This window comes from Anser anser (genome assembly GCF_964211835.1).
Source record: "Anser anser genome assembly, contig: HAP1_SCAFFOLD_32, whole genome shotgun sequence".
NCBI lineage: Eukaryota > Metazoa > Chordata > Aves > Anseriformes > Anatidae > Anser > Anser anser.
In genome coordinates, this window is record NW_028154148.1 from 2,633,921 (window position 1) to 2,660,109 (window position 26,189).

General features: G+C 50.2%; 1 protein-coding gene across 1 annotated transcript; it reads left to right on the forward strand.

Moving 5' to 3' along the window:
- Positions 1-4,526: 4,526 nt before the first annotated feature.
- LOC310890527 (uncharacterized protein) lies at positions 4,527-25,855 on the forward strand (the record flags this gene model as incomplete). Its single annotated transcript, XM_083852856.1, has 2 exons — positions 4,527-5,561; positions 24,860-25,855. The coding sequence occupies exons 1-2, from the start codon at positions 4,668-4,670 to the stop codon at positions 25,853-25,855; spliced, it is 1,890 nt and encodes a 629-aa protein (XP_083708982.1). The 5' UTR covers positions 4,527-4,667.
- Between the last annotated feature and the right edge of the window lie 334 nt (positions 25,856-26,189).

A 26,189-nucleotide genomic window follows, 5' to 3' on the forward strand; every position in this document is an offset into this window, starting at 1 on the left:
AGATCTCAATCTATGACAAGGTGATGTGCTCAGTGGACAAGGGAAAGGCTGTGGATGTGGTTTAACTAGACTTCCATAAGGTTTTTGAAACCACTTCCCAAAGCATTCTCATGGAGAAACTCAAGGCCTGGATGGACGTACGCTTCATTGGGTTAAAAACTAGCTGAGTCTCCAAGTCCAAAGCGCTGTGGTGAATGGAGCCAAAGGCAACTGGAGGCCAGTCACTAGTGGTGTCCCCCAGGGCCCAGTACTGGGGCCAGTTCTCTTTGATATCTTCAACAATGATCTGGATGAGGGGATCGAATGCACCCTCAGTTTGTTTGCAGGTGACACCAAGTTCAGAAAGAGTGTTGATCTGCTCGAGGGTAAGAGGTGATTGTAGGAAGTGATTGTCCCTCTGTGCTCAGCCCTGGTGAGGCCACACCTTGAGTACTGCATTCAGCTCTGGGGCCCCCAACACAAGAAGGACATGGATCTATTACTATTAGAATGAGTCCAAAGGAGGGCCATGAGGATGATCAAGGGGCTGGAGCACCTCTCCTATGAAGACAGGCTGAGGGAGTTGGGGTTGTTCAGCCTGGAGAAGAGAAGGCTCCGGGGAGACCTTACAGCGGCCTTCCAGTACCTAAAGGGGCCTACAGGAAAGCTGGGGAGGGACTCTTCATCCAAGAGAGCAGTGATAGGACTAGGGGTAATGATTTAAACTGAAAGAGGGTAGATTCAGATTAGACATTAGAAAGAAGTTCTTTACTCAGAGGGTGAGAGGAACAGGGTGCCCAGAGAAGTTGTGGATGCCCCATCCCTGGAGGTGTTCAAGGCCAGGTTGGATGGGGCCTTCAGCAACCTGGTCTAGTGGAAGGTGTCCCTGCCCAGGGCAGGGGAGTTGGAATGATGTGATCTTTAAGGTCCTTTCATACCCAAACTGTTCTGTAATTCTGTAAATATGAAACACAGCACCATACCAACTACTAGGAAGAAAAATTAACTCTTTTGCAGCCAAAACTAGGACAAAATTCACCGCTTATTCCATACCGTATCGGTCATGCTCAGGTCCAACACTTTCCAATTAATCACAGCCGCCTGTTTTTTCTGTCTTTTGATATGCTCAAAAGATATCACTTCCTTAGTTTATTTGTGTCTATAATAATAATAACAATAACAATAACAATAACAATAACAATAACAACAACAACAATAATAATAATATTAAGAATAATATATTAAGAATAATATATTAAGAATAATATATTAAGAATAATATAATAATAACTATATATTATTGTTGTTGTTGTTATTGTTATTAAGCTTTTATATCAACCCATAAATGTTTTTTGTTTTTTTTTTCTCCCAGTTCTCTCCTCCATCCCAGTGGATGAATAGCTTTGTAGTGCTGAGCTGCCTGCCGGGTCAAACCACAGCAAGTCTTCTTGGTGCCTAGTGTGGAGCACAAAGGTTGAGATGACAGATCTGACCAGAGCGTTTTAAAAGTGAGTTGTTCTAAGCATTAGGTCAGTTTAACAGTTGCTGATCACAATGTCGATCTTTTTGATCTGGGGTCTGTTGTGTTTGTTTTCAGAATTGTGTTGTATAGCACATTGCTAACTGTCTGTCTTCCATGTCATGCTGTTCATCAATTCTGGGGACAGGTTTAAGGTTAATCTTTTGCTGTATTGGATAACACTGACTTCTGATAGGATAAAATTATTGCCCGCTCTGTACCTCCGGAACCATCTCTTCATCTCTTAGAAACTCTTAATAATTACACTCTTTTACACTTTTTGCCTTTTCTCCTCAGGGAGTAAATCTATGCGGGGTGGGGCAGGAGGTGCATGGGTGGAACTGGTATGGACAGTGGGGGAGGCCTTTCCCCATTTCTTCACTCTCCCTTTCTCCTTCACCTCCACCTTCTCCTCCAGGCTAATTACAATAGCTCTTCAAAGCTTTGAATATCCTTGGGATGGTCAAACCAGCATGTTCCTATTGTTACATTTCCTGCATGTGTTCCATCTTTTGTTTATGTTTAAGCAACTACTTAAACATGCCATCCCGAGATGTGTCCAGAGGCAGTAGAGTGAGGAGTGGCAGGGAGTGTGGGAGGATCTGGGCACGCACCTAGAGCAGGGGGCACCTCCAAAGCTTTGGAACTTCATCCCTGAGCAAGTGTAGAATCTTAAAAAACTGTGAAATGCTTGAAAAAGTGGTGTTATCACCCTGGCATTTCCAAAGAGACACATACCACTGCAGTGTGCTGGGTCTCGGCCTCTGCTTACAGAGCCACAATCAATGCCACTCCAACCTCTGTGACAAGCCCTGCAGCCACTCCAACCCCTCTGACAGACTCTGCAGCCACTACAGCATCTGCAAAATGCCCTGCAGCAACTCCAGCTCCTTTTATGGGCCCTGTGTCTGGGCCAGAGAAGCAACCTGTGTCTATATCAGTTGCTCCTATATGCAAGAAAAAACAATGGATATGAGAATAGAGAACTGCTGCTCCAATTTCCAACGGGCAGTCCTGCAGACACAGTAATGAATACTATGAGCAGGACTAGAGGGGCCCTGCTTCCAGCCCGGGGGAGGAAGGGGAAAATCGGCTGTATTGGACTGTGAGGATTCGATGGCCTTGCACATCAGACCCCAGAAGTCTCAGGCTCCAGTGGACACCACTGCACAGCGTACCCTAGTGCCATCAAGCTGTGGAGGGGTGAACCCATTTGTATGTCTGGAGTGACAGGGGGATGCCAACACTGACCTGTACTGGAGGCTGAAGTGAGTCTAAGTGGGAAGGAGTGGCAAAAGCACCCCACTGGGACTGGCCCCGGACTCTGTGCATCCTTGGAAGAGACTGCTTCAGGAGAGGAGAGATATTTCAAGGACCCAAAAGGGTATGGGTGGGCTTTTGGCACAGCTGCCTTGGAGATGGAGGACATGATGCTGTTGTCTGCCTTGCCTTGGTCTCTCACAGGACCCTTCTGTTGTGGGGTTGATGAGGGCTGAAGGACAGCTGGTGCCAATCACTGCCACAGCCATGCATCTCAGTCAGTAGAGCACCAAGGGAGTCCGCTGACAGAGGATTGTTGTGGCCTGAAGGAAGTCATGCAGTGCTGAGTGCTGCCATGCCGGACACGGTAGAGCTTCCATGCACACTGGGATCAAAGGCACCCAAGCGTTTTGCCACAACTGATATCGCTAATGCATTTTTCTCCATCCGTTTGCCAGCAGACTGAAGGCCACAGCTTGCTTTCAACCTGGAATCGACTGCCCCAGGGCAGGAAACTCAGCCCTACCATTTGCCATGGACTGATCCAGAGTGGCCTGGAAGAGGAGGAAGCTCCTGAACACCTGCAGTACATCGATGGCACCGTTGTGTGGGGTGACAGAGCAGAGGAAGTGTTTGAGAAAGGGAAGAAAATACTCCAAATTCCTCTGAAAGCTGATTTTGCACTGAAAGAAATGAAGGTGAAGGGACGTGCACAAGAGATCCTGCTGCAGGCTGGCCAGGGTCCAGCGGACCAATGCTCAGGGACAGGTTGAGCATCGGTGAGGGGGTTCTCAGCGATTGCGTGGTTCATCACTTGCTTTTCACATACTATTATTCTTCATGTTATTGTTATTATTGTTATTATTACTATTTTATCTTATTTTTCTGTCTTTCCAAATTTTAAATCATTCATTATTGTCTGGGCCCTTGTGCTTAGTGACACACATCCAGTTTTCCTACACATCAGGGTCACCTTCACAGTGCCTTTGTCTCCTTGTCCTCACTGCCTCCAATGCTCTGCTCTAACGAGCTCCAAGGGAGGTTGTGTCAGTGCTGGTCCTCAGGGGGACACTGCAGGAAACTTGCCTCTGACTTGGACTTCTTGAGAGATGTCTTCAATTGTCTCTCAGTGCCTGAGGTTCGTGGGCTCCTCAGCAAAGCCCCCCAAGGGGGGACTCCAATGCCTTGGGCTGGGCGTCTGATGCTGAGCTGGGCCGGGCTTGTGGGACAGAGAGAGCTCATGGCAAGAGGGCCCTGGTGCAGAGAGACAGCTGTGCCCAGGAGCAGCTCCTGTGCACAGCGCAGCAGGGCTGGGGGCTCTGACCGCAGCTGGCACGGGGACAGGAGAGCAGGAGAGAGGGCTTGGAGGCAGTGAGGAGCGCAGCAACAGAGGGCAGCGTGTGGCAGGACAGATCTGCAGGCTCTTGGCACCATGAGTCTCTGGCAGTAGGGCCATGCAGGTGGGGTTGCCAGAGAGCTCTTCTACAGCTGGCACATCCGATGGCTGATAGCACCTGTCAGGATGGGTCTCTCTGTTTATCCAGTGAGAAGTAGAATTTGTGGTAGAGAATGGCATTTAGAAGGGGTCATTTCCAGAAGAAAACTGAGGTTTGGTTTATCTGAAGGAGAAGGCTTTTTTTTGATTCTGTGCTTTTCGATTCCTGCATTGCAGGGCAGGCAAGTTTGATAGTAATGTGTTCTCAGGATTGCACAGGAGACTGAGAATCCCAGAGCATTGCACTGACAGATTGGTATGGAAGCAATGAGATTCACACAGGTTCTCCTGCAAAGAGAGAGGATCGTCTGGGGGGTGTTCTAAGACATGGAATAGGTTTTCCTCATTGAAGCCTCTTCTAACTTTGTTATGCATTCTTTCTCTTCAACAGACAGCTGTGTTTAATGTTAGCAAATGCCCAACATCAGCTCTGTGAGCAAGTTCCTCCTGCTGGCATTCGCAGACACGCGGGAGCTGCAGCTCCTGCACTTCGGGCTCTTCCTGGGCATCTACCTGGCTGCCCTCCTGGGCAACGGCCTCATCCTCACCGCCGTAGCCTGCGACCACCGCCTCCACACACCCATGTACTTCTTCCTCCTCAACCTCGCCCTCCTCGACCTGGGATCCATCTCCACCACTCTGCCCAAAGCCATGGCGAATGTCCTCTGGGACACCAAGGTCATCTCCTATCAAGGGTGTGCCGCACAGGTCTTCTTTTTAGTCTTCTTCATTGGAGCAGAGTATTCCCTTCTCACCGTCACAGCCTATGACCGCTACACTGCCATCTGCAAGCCCCTGCACTACGGGAGCCTCGTGGGCAGCAGAGCTTGTGCCCAGATGGCAGCAGCTGCCTGGGGCAGTGGCTTTCTCCATGCTGTCCTGCACACGGCCACTACCTTTTCCCTGCCCCTCTGCCAAGGCAATGCTGTGGACCAGTTCTTCTGTGAAATCCCCCAGATCCTCAAGCTCTCCTGCTCAGATGTCTACCACAGGGAAACTCGCGTCCTTGTGTTTAGTGTTTCTTTAGTCTTTAGTTGTTTTGTTTTCATTGTGGTGTCCTATGTGCAGATCTTCAGGGCAGTGCTGAGGATGCCCTCTGAGCAGGGCCGGCACAAAGCCTTTTCCACGTGCCTCCCTCGTCTGGCCGTGATCTCTATGACTTTCAGCACTGCCATGTTTGCCTACCTGAAGCCTCCCTCCATCACCTCCCAATCACTGGACCTGGGGCTAGCAGTTCTGTACTCAGTGGTGCCTCCAGCACTGAACCCCCTCATCTACAGCATGAGGAATCAGGAGCTCAAAGGTGCAGTGAGGAAAATATTTCTATACATGCTTCTTCATCTTCAATAATGACTTCAGCATTCTGATTATTATCATACCATTTTTATCATTAATCTTATTATCAAAGTGTAATATTAGAAATAATCCTAACAGTACTAGCTGTTTTTTTTTTTTTTTTGTGAAACTGAGGGAATGATTTCTTTAAGTCTATTTTTATTAATATTTTAACAACATTTTACATTGATAGAAATAATGTTATTCTTATCCTTCTGCATAACAAGTTTTAAAATTATTTTTAACCATAGAGTCATGGAATCACAGAATGGCCTGGGCTGGAAAGGACCTCAAAGATCATCTCGTTCCAACCCCCCTACCATGGGCAGTGACACCTCCCTGTAGATCATGGTTGCTCAGGATTTCATCTAACTTGCTCTTGAAGACCTGCAGGGATGGGGCATCCAATACCTTTGTGGAAAAACCTCTTCCAGTGCCTCATTATCCTGAGTGAAAAATTTCCTTCTGACCTCTAATAGGAATCTCCCTTCTTTTAATTTAAAACCACTTCCCCTTGTCCTGTAATTATCTACCTGAGTAAAGAGTCCTTCTCCATCCCCTTTAAAACACCTTTTAAGTACTGAAAGTCTGCAACGACATCACCCCAGAGCCTTCTCTTCTGGAAGGTTGAACAGCCCCAGCTCTCACAGCCTCTCTTCATAGAAGAGGTGCTCCAGCCCCTTGATCATCTTCATGGCCTTCCTCTGGACCCACTTTAGCAGCCCACAGCCTTCTTGTGCTGGGGGCTCCAGACCTGGATGCAGGACTCCAAGTGGGGCCTCACAAGGGCAGAGCAGAGGGGGACAATCACCTGCCTCCACCTGCTGCCACTCCTCTCTTGATGCAGCCGAGGATGCAGTTGGCCTTCTGGGCTACAAGCACACATTCCTGGCTCATGTTGAGCTTTTCATGCAGCAGAACCCCCGAGTCCTTCTCTGCAGGGCTGCTCTCAATGAGTTCTTCTCCCAGCCTATCCCCATGTCTGGGATTTCCCCGGCCCACGTGCAGCACCTTGCACTTGGACTTGTTGAAACTCCTTAGGTTAACATGAGCCCAAATTTCAAGCTTGTCCAGGACCCTTTGGATGGCATCCCTTTCTCTGTTGCATCAACTACACCTCTCAGCTTGGTGTCACCTGCACACTTGCTGAGGGTGCACTCTACCCCACTGTCCCTGTCATTGACAAAGATATTAAACAGTACCACTCTCAGGATAGACCCCTGTCCTGGTTCCAGTTAGGACAGCGTTAATTTTCCTCCTAGTAGCTGGTAGGGTGCTATGTTTTGGATTAGGATGAGAAGAGCGCTGATAACATGCTGATGTTTTAATTGTTGCAGAGCAGTGCTTACACCAGGCCAAGGACTTTTCGGCTTCTCGCTCTGTCCTGCCAGCGGGCAGGCTGGGGGTGCAGCAGGAGCTGGGAGGGGACAGACCCAGGACAGCTGACCCAAACTGGCCAAAGGGGTATTCCATACCATCTGGCGTCATGCTGAACAATTAATATGGGGGTACTGGCCGGGGTGGGGGGCCGGCTGCTCGGGGATAGGCTGGGCATCGGTCAGCGGGTGGTGAGCAATTGCATTGTGCATCACTTGTTTCTTACACATTATTATTATTAATACTATTATCATTATCACTATTATTATTATTATTGTTATTATTATATTCCTGTCTTAATAAACTGTCTTTATCTCAACTCACCGGCTTCACTTTCCCGTTTCTCTCCCCCATCCCAGAGAGGCAGGGGGGAGGGTGAGCGAACGGCTGTGTGGTGTTTAGCTGCCAGCCGGGTTAAACCACAACAGCCCTTTTGGCGCCCAACGTGGGGCTCGAAGGGTTGAGATATCGACAGATTTGACCTGAGTGTATTAAACTAAAATTGGTATAAGTATTGGACCTGCTTAATAGTTGCAATTACACCTATTGCCTGTTTTCGTTAGGGAGCCAATCTGTGAAGGGGACAGGGGAAGACATGTTTCCCTCCCTGTTCACTCTCCCTTTCTCCTTCACCACCCTCTTATCCCTCGAGCTAGTTACGGTGGTTCTCCGAGATGTTGAATATCCTTGGGATACTCAGACCAGCCTGCTCTTGTTGTTATGTCTCCTGAATGCGCTTCAGGTTTTGTTGAGGGTTAAACAGGAATCTCATCCGGAGATCTGTCTTGAGGCGGGATAGTTGCGAGTGGCAGGGAGTGTGGGAGGATATGGGCAGGTTTCTAGAGCAGTGGGCACCTCCAGTGTTATGGACGTTCACCCCTGAACAACTGCAAAATCCTAAAAAGCTGGCAGAATGCTTGAAAAAAAGGTGTCATGACTCTGGCAGTTCCAAAGTGACACAAATCACTGTAGCGTGCTGGGGTCTGGCTTGTGCCTATTGAGCTGCAATTGATGCTACTATCAACCTATCGACAGCTCCTGCAGCCGCTCCAGCTCCAGCTCCTGCAGCCACTCCAACTCCTGCAGCCACTCCATCTCCAGCTCCCGCAGCCACTCCAGCCCCTGCAGCAGCTCCAGCTCCTGCAGCTGCTCCCACTCCTGTGTCTGGGTCAGAGAAACGAGCTGTAGCAGTGCAAGTTGACCCCGCAGAGGGTATTCCAACCCCTGTGGCAGACCCTGCGTCTGGGTCAGAGAAACGAGCTGTAGCAGTGCCAGTTGCCCCTGTAGACAAGGTGAAAAAATGGTATAGAGGCTCAGGTCGTTTAGAACGCAGACAGTCTTCTGCTAAGTCTGGGCGTAGTGAAGACGAGGCTGGGCCATCAAAGGTGCAGGAGGATGAAGATGAGGATGGGGATGTTGAAAAGTCAACAGTAACTACCCGGACTCTATACCAGCGTGAGCTACGAGATGTGCGAAAAGATTTTGGTCGCTGTATAGGTGAGCAGCTTGTCACCTGGCTGCTCCGGTGCTGGGACACCGGAGCCAATTGTGTGGAATTAGAGGGCAAGGAAGCCAGGCGGCTGGGATCCCTTGCTAGGGACGCATGTATTGACAAAGCAATTGGAGATGGAGCACGATCTCGCAGCCTCTGGAGGCGTCTTCTGTCAGCTGTGCAGGAAAGGTATCCCTTCAAGGAAGAACTTGTATGTCTACCAGGCAAATGGACCACCATGGAGAAGGGAATTCAGCACCTGAGGGAATTTGCCGTACGGGAAGTAATTTATAAGGACCTAGACGACGCACAAACATCCACAGATCCAGATGAAGTCCAGTGTACACGACCCATGTGGCGGAAGTTTGTACAGAGTGCACCATCATCATATGCCAGCTCATTGGCAATACTAACCTGGAAAGAGGATCAGGAACCCACAGTGAATGAAGTGGCTAAAATACTCCGGCAGTACGAAGGAAATCTCTCCTCTTCCCTACAGGCCCGTGTCTCAGCTGTGGAGAAACTCTCTGAAGAGTTCCACCAACTTAAAGAGAATTTATCTTCCCCTCCACCTGAGCGAACCAGTGTCCACCAGCTAAAGGAGAATACTTTGGGGAAACTATTTGAAGAGGTCCACCAACTTAAAGAGAGTTTATTTTCCTCCCCACCTGTACAAACCAGTGTCTCAGCTATTAGGGGTAAACGTTCATCTGTGCAAGGAAGACAATATGGTGGGCACACACACCGCGCCACCCTGTGATATTACCTACGTGACCATGGAGAGGACATGAGAAAATGGGATGGAAAATCTACTGCGACCCTAGAGGCACAGGTACGTGAATTGCAAAAGAAAACAATTGGGAAAAAGGGGTTCTCTGAAAAGATTTCTGCTCCAACTTCCAGCAGGCAGTCCTTTAAACACAGAAACGAAGATTCTGACCAGGACTAGAGGGGCCCTGCCTCCAGCCAGGGGGAGGAAAGGGACAATCGAGTTTATTGGACTGTGTGGATTCGATGGCCTGGCACGTCAGACGCACAGAAGTACAAGGCTTTAGTAGACACCGGTGCACAATGTACTCTAATGCCATCAAGCTATAAAGGGCCAGAGCCCATCTGTATTTATGGTGTGACGGGGGGATCCCAGCAGTTAACTGTATTGGAGGCTGAAGTGAGTCTAACCGGGAATGAGTGGCAAAAGCACCGTATTGTGACTGGCCCAGATGCTCCGTGCATCCTTGGCATAGACTGTTTTAGAAGAGGATATTTCAAGGACCTAAAAGGGTTCCGCTGGGCTTTTGGCATAGCTGCCTTAGAGACAGAGGACATTAAACAGTTGTCTACCTTGCCTGGTCTCTCAGAGGACCCTTCTGTTGTGGGGTTGCTGAGGGTTGAAGAACAGCAAGTGCCGATCGCTACCACAACTGTGCACCGGCGGCAATATCGCACCAACCGAGACTCCCTGAGTCCCATCCATAAGCTAATTCGTCAACTGGAGAGCCAAGGAGTGATCAGCAAGACTCATTCACCTTTTAATAGTCCCATATGGCCAGTGCGAAAGTCTAATGGTGAGTGGAGACTAACAGTGGACTATCGTGGCCTGAACGAAGTCACGCCACCACTGAGTGCTGCAGTGCCGGACATGCTAGAACTCCAGTATGAACTGGAATCAAAGGCAGCCAAGTGGTATGCCACAACTGATATCGCTAATGCATTTTTCTCCATCCCTCTAGCAGCACAGTGCAGGCCACAGTTTGCTTTCACTTGGAGGGGAGTCCAATATACTTGGAATCGGCTGCCCCAGGGGTGGAAACACAGCCCTACCATTTGCCATGGACTGATCCAGTCTGCGCTGGAGCAGGGGGAAGCTCCTGAACACCTGCAGTACATCGATGACATCATTGTGTGGGGTGACACTGCAGAAGAAGTTTTCGAGAAAGGGAAGACAATAGTCCAAATCCTTCTGAAGGCCGGTTTTGCCATAAAACAGAATACAGTTAAAGGACCTGCACGAGAGATCCAGTTTTTAGGAATAAAATGGCAAGATGGACGTCGTCAAATCCCAATGGATGTGATCAACAAAATAACAGCTATGTCTCCACCAAGTAGCAAAAAAGAAACACAAACTTTTCTAGGTGTCGTGGGGTTTTGGAGAATGCATATTCCAAATTACAGTTTGATTGTAAACCCGCTCTACCAAGTAATCCGTAAGAAGAATGCTTTTGAATGGGGCCCTGAGCAACGACAAGCCTTTGAACAAATTAAGCAGGAAATAGTTCATGCAGTAGCCCTCGGGCCAGTCCGAACAGGACCAGATGTAAAGAATGTGCTCTACACCGCAGCCGGGGAGAACGGTCCCACCTGGAGCCTCTGGCAGAAAGAACCTGGGGAAACTCGAGGTCGACCCCTGGGGTTTTGGAGTCGGGGATACAGAGGATCTGAAGCCCGCTATACTCCAACTGAAAAGGAGATATTGGCAGCATATGAAGGAGTTCGATCTGCTTCGGAAGTGGTCGGTACTGAAGCGCAGCTCCTCCTGGCACCCCGACTGCCGGTACTAGGCTGGATGTTCAAAGGAAGGGTCCCCTCTACGCATCATGCAACTGATGCCACATGGAGCAAGTGGGTTGCACTGATTAATCAGCGGGCTCGAATAGGAAACCCCAGTCGCCCAGGAATCTTGGAAGTGATTATGGACTGGCCAGAAGGCAAATGCTTTGGGATATCATCAGAGGAGGAGGTGGTCCGTGCTGAAGAAGCCCCACTGTACAACAAGCTACCGGAAAATGAGAAGAAATATGCCTTGTTCACTGATGGGTCCTGTCGTATTGTGGGAAAGCATCGGAGATGGAAAGCTGCTGTATGGAGTCCTACACGACGAGTTGCAGAAGCTGCTGAGGGAGAAGGTGAATCGAGTCAGTTGGCAGAAGTGAAAGCCATTCAGCTGGCTTTAGATATTGCTGAACGAGAAAAGTGGCCAGTTCTCTATCTCTATACTGATTCATGGATGGTAGCAAATGCCCTGTGGGGGTGGTTACAGGAATGGAAGGAGAACAACTGGCAGCACAGGGGCAAACCTATCTCGGCTGCTGCATTGTGGCAAGATATTGCTGCCCGGGTAGAGAACCTGGTTGTAAAGGTACACCATGTAGATGCTCATGTGCCCAAGAATCGGGCTACTGAAGAACACCAAAACAACCAGCAGGGGGATCAGGCTGCTAAGACTGAAGCGGCTCAGGTGGACCTGGACTGGCAACATAAAGGTGAATTATTTATAGCCCGATGGGCCCATGACACCTCAGGCCATCAAGGTAGAGGTGCAACATACAGATGGGCTCGTGATCGAGGGGTGGACCTGACCATGGACACTATAGCACAGGTTATTCATGACTGTGAAACATGTGCTGCAATCAAGCAAGCCAAACGGTCAAAACCTCTTTGGTATGGAGGACGATGGCTGAAATATAAATACGGAGAGGCCTGGCAGATTGATTACATCACACTCCCTCAAACCCGCAACGGCAAGCGCCACGTACTTACAATGGTGGAAGCAACCACCGGATGGCTGGAAACATATCCTGTGCCCCATGCCACCGCCCGGAACACTCTCCTGGGCCTTGAAAAGCAAGTCCTGTGGTGACATGGCACCCCAGAGAGAATTGAGTCAGACAACGGGACTCATTTCCGAAACAACCTTATAGACACTTGGGCCAAAGAACATGGTATTGAGTGGGTGTATCACATCCCCTATCATGCACCAGCCTCTGGAAAAGTTGAACGATACAATGGACTGTTGAAGACTACACTGAAAGCAATGGGTGCTGGGACATTCAAAAATTGGGATACACATTTGGCAAAGGCCACCTGGTTAGTCAATACTAGGGGATCTGCCAACCGAGCTGGACCTGCCCAATCAAACCTGTTACACACTGTAGAAGGGGATAAAGTTCCTGTAGTGCACGTAAGAAACATGCTGGGTAAAACAGTCTGGGCTACTCCTGCCTCAGGAAAAGGCAAACCCATTCGTGGAATTGCTTTTGCTCAGGGACCTGGATGCACTTGGTGGGTAATGCAAAAGAATAGGGAGGTCCGGTGTGTACCTCAAGGGGATTTGATACTGGGTGAGAATAGCCCATGAGTTGAATTGTAGTATGTTAATTATTATATAATACTGTATGTCATCACTACCATGATTGCTATATATATCATAGATGAAAATGGTGATTAATTAGAATGTATTGGAAAGAGTGTAACCTGAGCATGACATAAATGGTATGGAATAAGGGGTGGATATCTGTCCTGGTTCCAGTTAGGACAGAGTTAATTTTTCCACATAGTAGCTGGTAGGGTGCTATGTTTTGGATTAGGATGAGAATAGCGCTGATAACATGCTGATGTTTTAATTGTTACAGAGCAGTGTTTTTAAACCAAGCCAAGGACTTTTCGGCTTCTCGCTCTGTCCTGCCAGCGAGCAGGCTGGGAGTGCAGCAGGAGCTGGGAGGGGACAGACCCAGGACAGCTGACCCAAACTGGCCAAAGGGGTATTCCATACCATCTGACGTCATGCTAAACAATATATAGGGGTGGCTGGCCGGGGTGGGGGGCCAGCTGCTCGGGGATAGGCTGGGCATCGGTCAGCGGGTGGTGAGCAATTGCATTGTGCATCACTTGTTTTCTTACACATTATTATTTTTAATACTATTATCATTATCACTATTATTATTATTATTGTTATTATTATATTCCTGTCTTAATAAACTGTCTTTATCTCAACTCACCAGCTTCACTTTCCCGTTTCTCTCCCCCATCTGAGAGAGGCAGGGGGGAGGGTGAGCGAACGGCTGTGTGGTGTTTAGCTGCCAGCCGGGTTAAACCACAACAGCTGGGCATGCCAAAACTTCATTCAGTACGAACTGGAGTCAAAGGCAGCCAAGCGCTCTGCCACAATTAATATTGCTAATGCATTTTTCTCCGTCCCTTTGGCAGCAGTGTGAAGGCCACACTTTGCTTGCACTTGGAGGGGCGTTATGTCCACCTAGAATCGACTGCACCAGGGCTAGAAACACAGCCCTACCATTTGCCATGGGCTGATCCAGACTGCCCTGGAACACAGGGAAGCTCCTGAACACCTCCAGTACATTGATGTCGTCATCACATGGGGCAACACAGCTCAAGAAGTATTTGAGAAAGGGAAGAAAATAGTCCTAATCCTTCTGAAAGCTTGTATTGCCCTAAAACAAAGCAAAGTCAAGGGACCTGCACATGAGATCCTAATGCAGGCTGGTCAAGTTCAGGGGGACCCCTGCGTGGGGAGAGGTTGGGCATCGGTCAGTGGGTGATGAGGAATTGCATTGTGCATCACTTGCTTTATAAAAATAATAAAAATAAAAATAAAAATTATTATTATTTATTAGTAGTATTGTTACTGTTATTATTATCTCTTCAATTTCTGTCCATTTAAACTATCTTTATTTCAACCCATTATCTTTTGGGGGTGGGTGTCAGCTAACATCTGTGTGGTGCTGAGGTGCCTGACGGGATAAAGCACAACATGTTTGACAACCACAGTCCAACAGCACAAATCACACTTGTAAAAATCAGTCTCTGACTTCTACAAAGAGGAGCAGTTGGCGATGATGTCAGCCTGCTTCAGACACCACAGCCCAGCAGAGACCCTGCTGCCTTCGGGAGCTGTCAGCCCTGAGGCCTTGGGGACACCTCGAGGGAGCCCAATGGCACAGAGCAAGCGATGCCATGGTCGGGTGCTGTGCTGCTGAGCTGGGCCGGGCTCCTGGGCCCAAGGGGAGCTCGTGGCAAGCGGGCAGCGCTGCAGAGAGACAGCTGTGCCCAGGAGCAGCTCCTGTGCCCAGCGCAGCAGGGCTGGGGGCTCTGACCGCAGCTGGCACGGGGAGAGGAGAGAAGGAGAGAGGGCTTGGAGGCAGTGAGGAGCGCAGCAACAGAGGGCAGCGTGTGGCAGGACAGATCTGCAGGCTCTTGGCACCGTGAGTCTGTGGCAGCAGGGCCATGCAGGTGGGGTTGCCAGAGGGGTCTTCTACAGCTGGCACATCCGATGGCTGATAGCAGCTGTTGGGATGGGTCTCTCCGTTTCTGCAGTGCTTTAGAGAATGGCATTGTGAGGGGGCATTTCAAGAGGAAGATCAAGGCTTGGTTTATCTGAAGGGTAACGGTTTTTCTTCAGTCTGTGCTTTCAGATTCCTGCAGTGGAGGTGAGGCAGTTTTCATGGTAATGGATTGTCAGGATTGTACAGGAGACTGAGACTCCTAGACCATTGCACTGAGAAATCAGCAGGTCAGTGATGAAATTTGCCTTCCCAAACCTCATCTCATGGACTGCACCAACACCACATTGAGGTCCTCTCAGGCTTTATCCTAGCTGATCTTTGGGAGCTGCAAACCTTCCGATGCCCAGTGCCCTGCCTTTGGGAGGTCTCTGCCGGCTTGAGGTGAGCACAGATCATTTGCAATGAGAAGGAGCTGCCTCCTCTGCAGGCAGAGCTGCAGCACAGGAGGGTGTGCTGAGTGTCCGTCTGTCCCTCCCTGGCCTTGCCTCCCCTGGCAGCAGCACGCTGCCATTCCTCCTGGCTTCTCCACCTGGCCGTGCTGCTGCTGCTCTTGTTCCCAGGCTGCCTGGGGATGGGGGTTTCACCTGCCCATGGAGTGAGCCCTCGGGGTGCTTGGGGGAAGGGGAGTATGGGGACAGGGTGAGGGGTCTGGAGATGGGCACTTGGAGCTTGGATTCCTCTGCTCTCAGCAGTGTTCAAGCTCTTCTGAGGAGAACCTCCTTAGTGCAATTGTCCTGCAGTCAAAGAGATGCCAGCACAGAGCAGCTGAAACCAACGCAGGAAAGGGATCTGCCAACTGTCTCCATACAATTGGGCAAGTGCTTTGAGGGACTTAACTGAGAAATGGGAATGGTTTTCTCAGATAACTCTGGTATGTTATTTCTGTATTTCTGTTCCTTTGACAGGACCCATGCCCAGAAGCAGGAAATGGCCAACAGCAGCTCTGTGAGCGAGTTCCTCCTGCTGGCATTCGCAGACACGCGGGAGCTGCAGCTCCTGCACTTCGGGCTCTTCCTGGGCATCTACCTGGCTGCCCTCCTGGGCAACGGCCTCATCCTCACCGCCGTAGCCTGCGACCACCGCCTCCACACCCCCATGGACTTCTTCCTCCTCAACCTCGCCCTCCTCGACCTGGGCTGCATCTCCACCACTCTCCCCAAAGCCATGGCCAATGCCCTCTGGGACACCAGGGCCATCTCCTATCAGGGATGTGCTGCACAGGTCTTCTTTTTTGTTTTCTTAGTTGGAGCAGAGTTTTCCCTTCTCACTGTCATGTCCTACGACCGCTACGCTGCCATCTGCAAGCCCCTGCACTACGGGAGCCTCGTGGGCAGCAGAGCTTGTGCCCAGATGGCAGCAGCTGCCTGGGGCAGTGGCTTTCTCCATGCTGTCCTGCACACGGCCACTACCTTTTCCCTGCCCCTCTGCCAAGGCAATGCTGTGGACCAGTTCTTCTGTGAAATACCCCAGATCCTCAAGCTCTCCTGCTCAGATGCCTACCTCAGGGAAGTTGGGCTTACTGCTGTCACCTTCTTTTTAGGTATTGGTTGCTTTGTTTTCATTGTGCTGTCCTATGTGCAGATCTTCAGGGCGGTGCTGAGGATGCCCTCTGAGCAGGGCCGGCACAAAGCCTTTTCCACGTGCCTCCCTCGTCTGGCCGTGCTCTCCCTGTTTATCAGCACTGTCCTGTTTGCCTGCCTGAAGCCCCCCTCCATCTCTTCCCAATCCATGGACCTGCTCTTGTCATTTCTGTACTCGGTGGTGCCTCCAGCAGTGAACCCCCTCATCTACAACATGAGGAACCAGGAGCTCAAGCATGCAGTAAGGAATCTATTTCTGTACATGCTTCTTCATCATCAATAATGACTTCATTACTGTGATTATCATCATATCATTTTTGTCATTAAACTTCTTATCAAAATGTAATATTAGAAATAATCCTAACAAGACTACCTGGTTATTTGGGAAACTGAGAGAATGATTTCTTTAAGTATATTTTTATTAATATTTTAGCAAAATTTCATATTGATAGAAATAATGTTATTCCTATCCTTCTGCATAACAAGTTTTAAAAATATTTTTAACCAGTCATAGAGTCATGGAATGACAGAATGGCCTGGGCTGGAAAGGACCTCAAAGATCTTCTAGTTCCAACCCCCCTACCATGGGCAGTGACACCTCCCAGGAGATCATGGTTGCTCAGGACTTCATCTAACTTGCTGTTGAAGACCTGCAGGGATGGGGCATCCAATACCTCTGTGGAAAACCTGTTCCAGTGCCTCACTATCCTGAGTGAAAAATTTCCTGCTAATATTTAATAGGAATTTCCCCTTTCTTTAAATTTAAAGCCATTTCCCCTTGTCCTATCACTATCTACCTGAGTAAAGAGTCCTTCTCCATCCACTTTATAAGACCACTCTAAGTATTGAAAATCTGCAATGACATCACCCCAGAGCCTTCTCTTCTCCAGGCTGAACAGCCCCAGCTCTCTCATCCTTTCTTCATAGGAGAGGTGCTCCAGCCCCTTGATCATCTTTGTGGCCTCCCTTTGGACCCATTCTAACAGCCCACATCCTTCTTGTGCTGGGGGCCCCAGACCTGGATGCAGGACTCCAAGTGGGGCCTCACAAGGGCAGAGCAGAGGGGGACAGTCACCTGCCTCCACCTGCTGCCCACTCCTCTCTTGATGCAGCCCAGGATGCAGTTGGCCTTCTGGGCTGTATGTGCTCACTGCTGGCTCATGTGGAGCATTTCATACAGCAGAACCTCCAAGTCCTCCTCTGCAGGGCTGCTCCCAATGTGTTCTCCTCCCAGCCTATCCCCATGTCTGGGATTTCCCCGGCCCACGTGCAGCACCGTGCACTAGGACTTGCTGAACGTCCTTAGGTTCACATGGGCCCATTTCTCAAACCTGTCCAGGTCCCCTTGGATGGCATCCCTTCCTCTGTTGCATCCACTACACCCCTCAGCTTGGTGCCATCTGCACACTTGCTGAGGGTGCACTCGACCCCACTGTCCCTGTCATTAATAAAGATATTAAAGAGTACCGGTCTCAGGATAGACCCCTGAGGGACCCACTCATCACCAGCCTCCACTTGGACATAGAGCCATTGACCACCACTCTCTGGGTGTGACCATCAAGCCAAATCCTTATCCACTCAGTGGTGCACCCATCAAACGCGTCTCTCTCCAATTTGGAGACCAGGATGTTGGGTGGGACCATGTCAAAGGTCTTACAGAAGTCCAAGTAGATGACATCGGTCGGTCTTCCCTTGTTGTCTGATGCAGTCACTCCATTGCAGAAAGCCACCAGATTGGTCAGGCATCATTTACCCTTGGGTGAAGCCATGCTAGTTGTCTTGGTTCACCTCTTTCTCTTGTATGTGCCTGACACTGATTCCAGGAGGATCTTTTCCATGATCTTGCCAGGCACTGAGGCAAGGCTCATTGTTCTGGAGTTCCTTCGGTCCTCCTTTCTACCCTTTTTACAAATGGGAGTGATGTTTTCCTTTTTCCCAGTCACCGGGGACTTCACCTGACTGCCAGAACTCTTCAAATATGATGGAGAGAGGCTGGGTAACTACATCAGCCAGTTCCCTCAGGACCCTGGGATCCAACTCATCATGCCCCATAGACTTGTACTTGTTGAATTTCATGAGGTATTCAAAAACCTGCTTTTCACTTACAGCCGGTGGGACTTTGCCCCCCAGCCTCCATCTCTGGGTTCAGGGAAATGAAAGACTTGGGAAGCCTGACTGGCAGTGAAGACTGAGGAGAAGACGTTGCTGAGTCCCTCAGCCTTCTCCATGTCTGTCATTACCAGTTCACCCTTCTCATCCATCAGAGGGGGTACACTCTCCTTGGCCTTTCTTTTCTGAGCAATGTATCTGTAGAATCTCTTCCTGTTATTCTGTGCATCCCTTGCTAAACTCAGTTCCATCCATGCCTTGGCTTTCCTTATCCCATCCCTGCACATCCGAAACAAAACCATGCGTGAGGGCCAGGGAAAAGGAACCCTGCACCATAGAAGCCATTTCGGAAACAAAACTTGTAGGTAGGAAACGCAGTTTTGTGGAGGTAACGAACTGCTGGGCACATTGTGGAGGATGATCCTAAAGACCTTTGTGCCCTTTTCTCTCCTGACTACAATGCCACATCCTTCTCAGGAATGGAGTAGCCAACAGAGGTGAGACAGATACTCTGGGATCAAGAATGTCATCAGAAAGCTGATCCCAATAAGATATGGGGAGGTCAGGAACAGCCTGGACAAGAGAGATGTGAGATTTTGGGGTGGGAAGAAGAGCTTGGCCATCAGAAACTTATGATTTCATAGAGGTAAGAGGGTTCATGTAATGCTGATGCTGCTTTAACACTGACTTAAAACAGTCATGTATGGCCCTTACCTTACTTGAACCAGAAATTTGAATCCCTAAACCTAAATGCTACTACAACACTCTGAAAGGAATCCATTTTCTCTCTTGTTCACCCTGATCCCTTCCCTTAACACTAGCATTAAAATGGTCTATTTAACCCTAGACTTCTTGGTTGTTGTGGTTTAACCCGGCTGGCAGCTAAACACCACACAGCCGTTCGCTCACCCTCCCCCCTGCCTCTCTGGGATCAGGGAGAGAAACGGGAAAGTGAAGTCTGTGAGTCAAGATAAAGACAGCTTATTAAGACAGGAAAATAATAATAACAACAATAATAATGGTGATAATGATAATAGTATTAATAATAATAATGTGTAAGAAACAAGTGATGCACAATGCAATTGCTCACAACCCGCTGACCGATGCCCAGCCTATCCCCAAGCAGCCGGCCCCCCACCCTGGCCAGCCACCCCTATATATTGTTTAGCATGACACCAGATGGTATGGAATACCCCTGTGGCCAGTTTGGGTCAGCTGTCCTGGGTCTGTCCCCTCCCAGCTCCTGCTGCACCCCTAGCCTGCTCGCTGGCAGGACAGAGCGAGAAGCTGAAAAGTCCTTGGCCTGGTGTAAACACTACTCTGTAAAAATTAAAACATCAGCATGTTATCAGCGCTATTCTCATCCTAATCCAAAACATAGCACCCTACCAGCTACTATGTGGAAAAATTAACTCTGTCCTAACTGGAACCAGGACACCTGGTCACCCAGTCTTGGTCATTTCCGCTTGTTCACTAAAGGCCTCTGAGACCTTTGTGCTGTGGCCTCGCTGTGTGTCCTGGTATTGCAGAGCTCCCATCAGCCCGTGCATCCTTTGGCTTAACTTTACTGTGAAGATTATCATATTTTCAGAATCAGAATCACAGAATCATCTAGGCTGGAAGAGACCTCCAAGATCACGCAGTCCAACCTCTGCCCTAACACTAACAAGTCCTACACTAAACCATATCACTGAGCTCTACATCTAAACGTCTCTTAAAGACCTCCAGGGATGGTGACTCAACCACCTCCCTGGGCAGCCCGTTCCAATGCCTAACAACCCTTTCAGTAAAGAAGTTCTTCCTAACATCCAACCTAAACCTCCCCTGGTGCAACTTACGCCCATTCCCCCTCGTCCTGTCACCAGGCACGTGGGAGAATAGACCAACCCCCACCTCTCTACAGCCTCCTTTAAGGTACCTAGAGAGAGCGATAAGGTCACCCCTGAGCTTCCTCTTCTCCAGGACGAACAATCCCAGCTCCCTCAGCTTCTCCTCATAAGACTTGTTCTCCAGACCCCTCACCAGCTTCGTTGCCCTTCTCTGGACTCTCTCGAGCACCTCCATGTCCTTCTTGTAGCGAGGGGCCCAAAACTGAACACAGTACTCGAGGTGCGGCCTCACCAGAGCCGAGTACAGGGGCACAATCACTTCCCTAGACCTGCTGGCCACGCTGCTTCTTATAGAGGCCAGGATGCTGTTGGCCTTCTTGGCCACCTGGGCACACTGCTGGCTCATATTCAGCCGACTATCAACCAGTACTCCCAGGTCCTTCTCTGACAGGCAGCTTTCCAACCACTCATCCCCCAGCCTTTAGCGCTGCTTGGGGTTGTTGCGCCCCAGGTGCAGGACCCGGCACTTGGCCTTGTTGAACTTCCTGCAGTTGGCCTCAGCCCATCGGTCCAGCCTATCCAGATCCTCCTGCAGAGCCTTCCTTCCCTCGAGCAGACGGACACACGTTCCTAACTTGGTGTCATCTGCAAACTTACTGAGGGTGCACTCAATCCCCTCATCCAGATCATCGATAAAGATATTAAAGAGGACCGGCCCCAGCACTGAGCCCTGGGGGACTCCACTAGTGACCGGCCTCCAACTGGTTTTGACTCCATTCACCACAGTTCTTTGGGCCCGGCTATCCAGCCAGTTTTCAACCCAACGAAGCGTACGCCAGTCCAAGCCCCAAGCAGCCAGTTTCTTGAGGAGAATGTTGTGGGAAACAGTGTCAAAAGCCTTACTGAAGTCAAGGTAGACCACATCCACAGCCTTTCCCTCATCTACTAAGCATGTCATTTGCCTTATCCCATCCCTGCACATCCAAAACTGAAGCATGCATGAGGGGCTGAGAAAAGTAACCCTGGATCCATAGAAGCCATTAGGGTAAGAAAAGTTATAGGTAGGAAGTGTGATTGTGTGGAGGTGCAGAGCTGATGGGCCCATTGTACAGGATGATCCTAAAGACCTTTGTGCCCTTTTCCCTCCTGGCAAGAACACCACTTCCTTCTCAGGAACAGAGTAAACAAAGTAGGTGAGACAGATATTCTGCGATCATGAATGTCATCAGAAAGCTGATCCCAATAAGATACGGGGAGGTCAGGAGCAGCCAGAACAAGACAGATGTGAGATTTTGGGGTGGGAAGAAGAGCTTGGCCAGCAGAAGCTTATGATGCGGTAGAGGTAAGAGGGTTCATGTAATGCTGATGCTGTGGTAACACTGATTTAAAACAGTCACGTATGGCCCTTACCTTACTTGATCCAGGAATTTTAATCCCTCAATCTAAATGCTACTCCAACACTCTGACAGGAATCCATTTCTCTAATGCTTGAACTCAAAGTATCACTTAAAGGAAAACTCAGGCCATACACCTTTCCCTTACGTTTACTCTCTTTCTCAACCTGATACCTTCCCTTAATACTATTATTAAAATGCTCTGTAACATATCTTACCTAACCACAGACACGATACCCACAGGAGAACACCAAAATTTCCCAGTAAAGTTTTCTTCACTCTCTAACCCAGAAAGGTGAGCCCTAGTTGCTTTGGAACCCTGCCACTATAACTTTGCTTAAACTCCAACCGAGAAATTGAAAACCAAGTCCCCAGGGGACTAGAGAGAGGTCAGCTCAGCCTCAGGAACTCCTGCCCCAGCAGGAGGAATGGGACTGGGGCAGTGACTGGGAGGTCACTTCTGTCTCTGCAGCTGATATGGCAGCAGCAGGAACGTGTCACGCAAAGGGACTGTGAGGTCCCTTGTGTCTGGAGGTGGCAGGTTACCCTTGGCTTCTCCCTGGGATCGGCACTTTGGGGCTGACATCTGCCAGTGGCCCTGCTAGGCCAGCAGAAGGCCCCTGCTTGGCATGCTGCCTGTGGGATCCCCTCTGCCTCCATCCCCAGGACGACCCAGACACAAAGAAGGCCCGCAGAGGGCTTGTCCTGTCCCTTCTGCTTGAGTCCAGGACTGGACAGCAGGAGGCACAAGGCTTGGCTGTGTCTAGCCAAGACGCTGCAAGGCCAGCAGCAGGCCCAGGCCTTGGAAGATGCTGGTGAGGTGACTTCTGTCTGCTTGGCTGACAGGCCGCAAGGAGCCTGATGGGTTGGGATGCCTACTTCAGGAGTGGTTGCCACCCTGATGGAGCTTTCTTTGGTAGTAGGAAAGAGTAGGAGAGAAAAAAGTGCCACAGAATTCACTTTGGAATGTTGGCACTCACCATGAGGAGGAGGAAAAGTCCACGGGAACATCTGGTCTTGCTGCTAGAGCCTGAGGCAAAGAAGACATTAAGTGCCTCAGCCTTTACCTCATCTCTTGTCACCAGGTTTACCCCCACATCCATTAAAGGATGATGAGTCTTCTTAATCCTCCTTTATTAAAGAGTTTATATAAACGGCTTTTATTGTCTTTGACAGTAATAGACAGATTGAGCTCTACCAGCGCTTGGGCCCTTCTAACTTTGACCTGCACAGTCCCATAACATTCAGGACACAACTCCAGACAAACTGACAGCATGCATGAGAAGGAAGCACAGAGGAGGTGGAACCTGGCAGCCTTCCATCCCCTGCCCTTCTGTGACTCTGTGCTGCCATTCCATTCAGCTGCTTACTCCTGTGTTATCCAAACCTTCCTGCAGCTCCTGATGCCGCTGTCTTCTCAGAGAAAGCACAATCACACGAAGGTTGAACTGTCTGCCTGCAGATGTTAACAGCTGACAGAATGCAGCATCCACGTGGGAGAACCTTGAGAAACTGCAGGATTTTGCCTACGGAAACATTGTGGCATTTACAAGGAGAAGAGCCCAGTCCTGCACCAGAAGAACAATAACCCCACACATCAGGGCAGACTGGGACCCTGCTGAGTGAGCAGTGCCCAGGAGGAGGAGGGCCTGGGCACCACGAGGGATGCCATACGAGCAGTGGTGCTGCTCCCCAGGAACCAGGCCAGCTTCCTACAGAGCTGCCTTACAAGGAGCATGGCCACCAAAAAATCTGAGTTATCAGACTCAGCTCAGATCCTGTGAGATACCACATGGACAAGGGTCTGCAGCCAGCACGAAAACAGGTACAGGTCTGGAAGTCCCCTAGGACAGCCTAGTGTGGAGAGCAGCAAGGGCTGTGACAAGGCTGAGAGTCCCAACAGGACCCAGGGCTTTGTGTCCATGGCTCTGGCTGTTGTCTCTGCCACTGAGGCCTAGGAGGAGACAGCTTATCTTTAAAGCACCAGGGCCTCATTGCCTCCTCGCCCCCACCCATGAACCAGGCAGGGCTCGTACCATTCTCCTGCACTTGGCCATGCACATCCCCATCTCCTCCTGCCCCAGGAAGAGCCCTGAGCAGTGTGTGAAGGGAAAGGATCTCCCTTCCCAGCGGCTGGGGGTCAAGGCCTGACCGTTGTGCTTGGTGAAACGCATTCAGTTTTCCTACACATCAGGGTCACCTTCACAGTGCCTTTGTCTCCTTGTCCTCACTGCCTCCAATGCTCTGCTCTAACGAGCTCCAAGGGAGGCTGTGTCAGGGCTGGCCCTCAGGGGGACACTGCAGGAAACTTGCCTCTGACTTGGACTTGTTGAGAGATGTCTTCAATTGTCTCTCAGTGCCTGAGGTTCGTGGGCTTCTCAGCAAAGCCCCCCGAGGGGGGATTCCAATGCCTTGGGCTGGGCGTCTGGTGCTGAGCTGGGCCGGGCTCGTGGGACAGAGAGAGCTCGTGGCAAGAGGGCCCTGGTGCAGAGAGACAGCTCTGCCCAGGAGCAGCTCCTGTGCACAGCGCAGCAGGGCTGGGGGCTCTGACCGCCGGCACCCAGGCAGAAAGGGATTCCAGGCAGCCTGCAGGGTGCGAGCAGAGGAGAGCTCAGTGCAGGAGAAACCTTCACAGCCCTGCACACGGTAAGTCTCTGGCTGCAGGACAGTGCAGGGGAGGTTCCTGGAAGAGGCTCCTGGGTCCGGGACATCTCTGCCTGGCCAGGAGCTGCCAGGATGTCTCTCGTGGCTTGTGCAGTGCAGAGGAGAAATTGCTGCAGGGCAGCCTTGGGCAGAGGAAGGGGGGGGCAGGGGCTGCCTCGAAAAAGAAGGCACTTTCTGAAGTCTGTGCCTGTTTTTCCTGCTCTGATTCTGGGGCAGGCTCTGTGTTGAGTGGTTGGATTTGCACAGGTGACTGAGCTTCCACTGCGTTGAACTGAGACCTAAGCAGGTTAGTGACGAACCTCAGAATATCCCCTCCCTTAGAGGGGATATTCTCCCTTATCCCCTACTTAGAGACTGCACCAGGGTTTTTCTGTGCTGTTCTTTAGGACCTGCAGACAAGGATATGTAATTTTTTAGCACAACTTCTGAATGCAGCCATCCCACACGTGAGTGCTGCAAGCAGCCAGCAGCTGCGCACCAGGGGATGGACAGAGCAGCCCTCCTGGACGTGACCTCTGGCTGAGGTTTCCGCCACAGCAACAACATTTACCGCTGCAGTGGAGCAGAGGTGGCGGGTTGGGGGCTGATGGGCTGAAGTGGTTGCTAAGTACGGGACACTCAGGAAGCACAAAGCAGGGCTACAACCAGGGAGAGACACAAAGGTAACCCTGAAAGAAAGACAATGCGAAGGCTTTAATGAGAAAAGAAAAGAAAAGAGTATTCCTCAGGGAAAATTACCCTAACAGTCTGTATTTTTTCTTCTTTGCAGTGCCCTTGATGAAGGGCAGGAAATGGCCAACAGCAGCTCTGTGAGCGAGTTCCTCCTGCTGGCATTCGCAGACACGCGAGAGCTGCAGCTCCTGCACTTCGGGCTCTTCCTGGGCATCTACCTGGCTGCCCTCCTGGGCAACGGCCTCATCCTCACCGCCGTAGCCTGCGACCACCGCCTCCACACCCCCATGGACTTCTTCCTCCTCAACCTCGCCCTCCTCGACTTGGGCTGCATCTCCACCACTCTCCCCAAAGCCATGGCCAATGTCCTCTGGGACACTAGGGCCATCTCCTACCAAGGGTGTGCTGCACAGGTCTTTTTCTTCCTCTTCTTCATATCAGCAGAATATTATACTCTTACTGTTATGTCCTACGACCGCTACGCTGCCATCTGCAAGCCCCTGCACTACAGGAGCCTCATGGGCAGCAGAGCTTGTGCCCAGATGGCAGCAGCTGCCTGGGGCAGTGGCTTTCTCAATGCTGTCCTGCACATGGCCACTACATTTTCCCTGCCCCTCTGCCAAGGTAATGAGCTTGATCAGTTCTTCTGTGAGCTTCCTCAAATCCTCAAGCTCTCCTGCTCAGACTCATTCCTCAGGGAGGTTGGGCTTATTGTAGTTAGTGTCTGTTTAGCATTTGGTTGTTTTGTTTTCATTGTGGTGTCCTATGCGCAGATTTTCAGGGCTGTGCTGAAGATACCCTCTGAGCAGGGCCGGCACAAAGCCTTTTCCACGTGCCTCCCTCACCTGGCCGTGGTCTCCCTGTTTCTCAGCACTGCCATGTTTGCCTACCTGAAGCCCCCCTCCATCTCCTCCCCATCCCTGGACCTGGTTGTGGCAGTTCTGTACTCTGTGGTCCCTGCTGCCATGAACCCCCTCATCTACAGCATGAGAAACAAGGAGCTCAAGGACGCATTGAGGAAACTCTTTGGATACATTTCTTCATCATTAATAATGGGCGCAAAGTCCTAACAGAACGCATTTTTTTTTCTCTTGTTTTCTGAATAAGTGTTAGAACAGCCTTACTTTACTTTTATACTATTTTCTGAACCTTGTGATTTTCATTCAGTAATGATCTACTTACTATCCTATGTTTGTATCATTCTATTTTATTTTTGAACCAAGTATCTCATGTACTTATGGAAGTGGGCTTCCCGTTTAGATAAGGACAAAAAAGAGTCGAGCAGAAATTCATTGGTCTCAGCTTCCATCCCTTCCCATCTTTTCTGGAGCTGGGGGAGCAGCCCCAGCACGCAGGAGGGGCTCAGGGCCCAGAGCCCAGCTGCCACAGGGAGGAGCAGCCCCG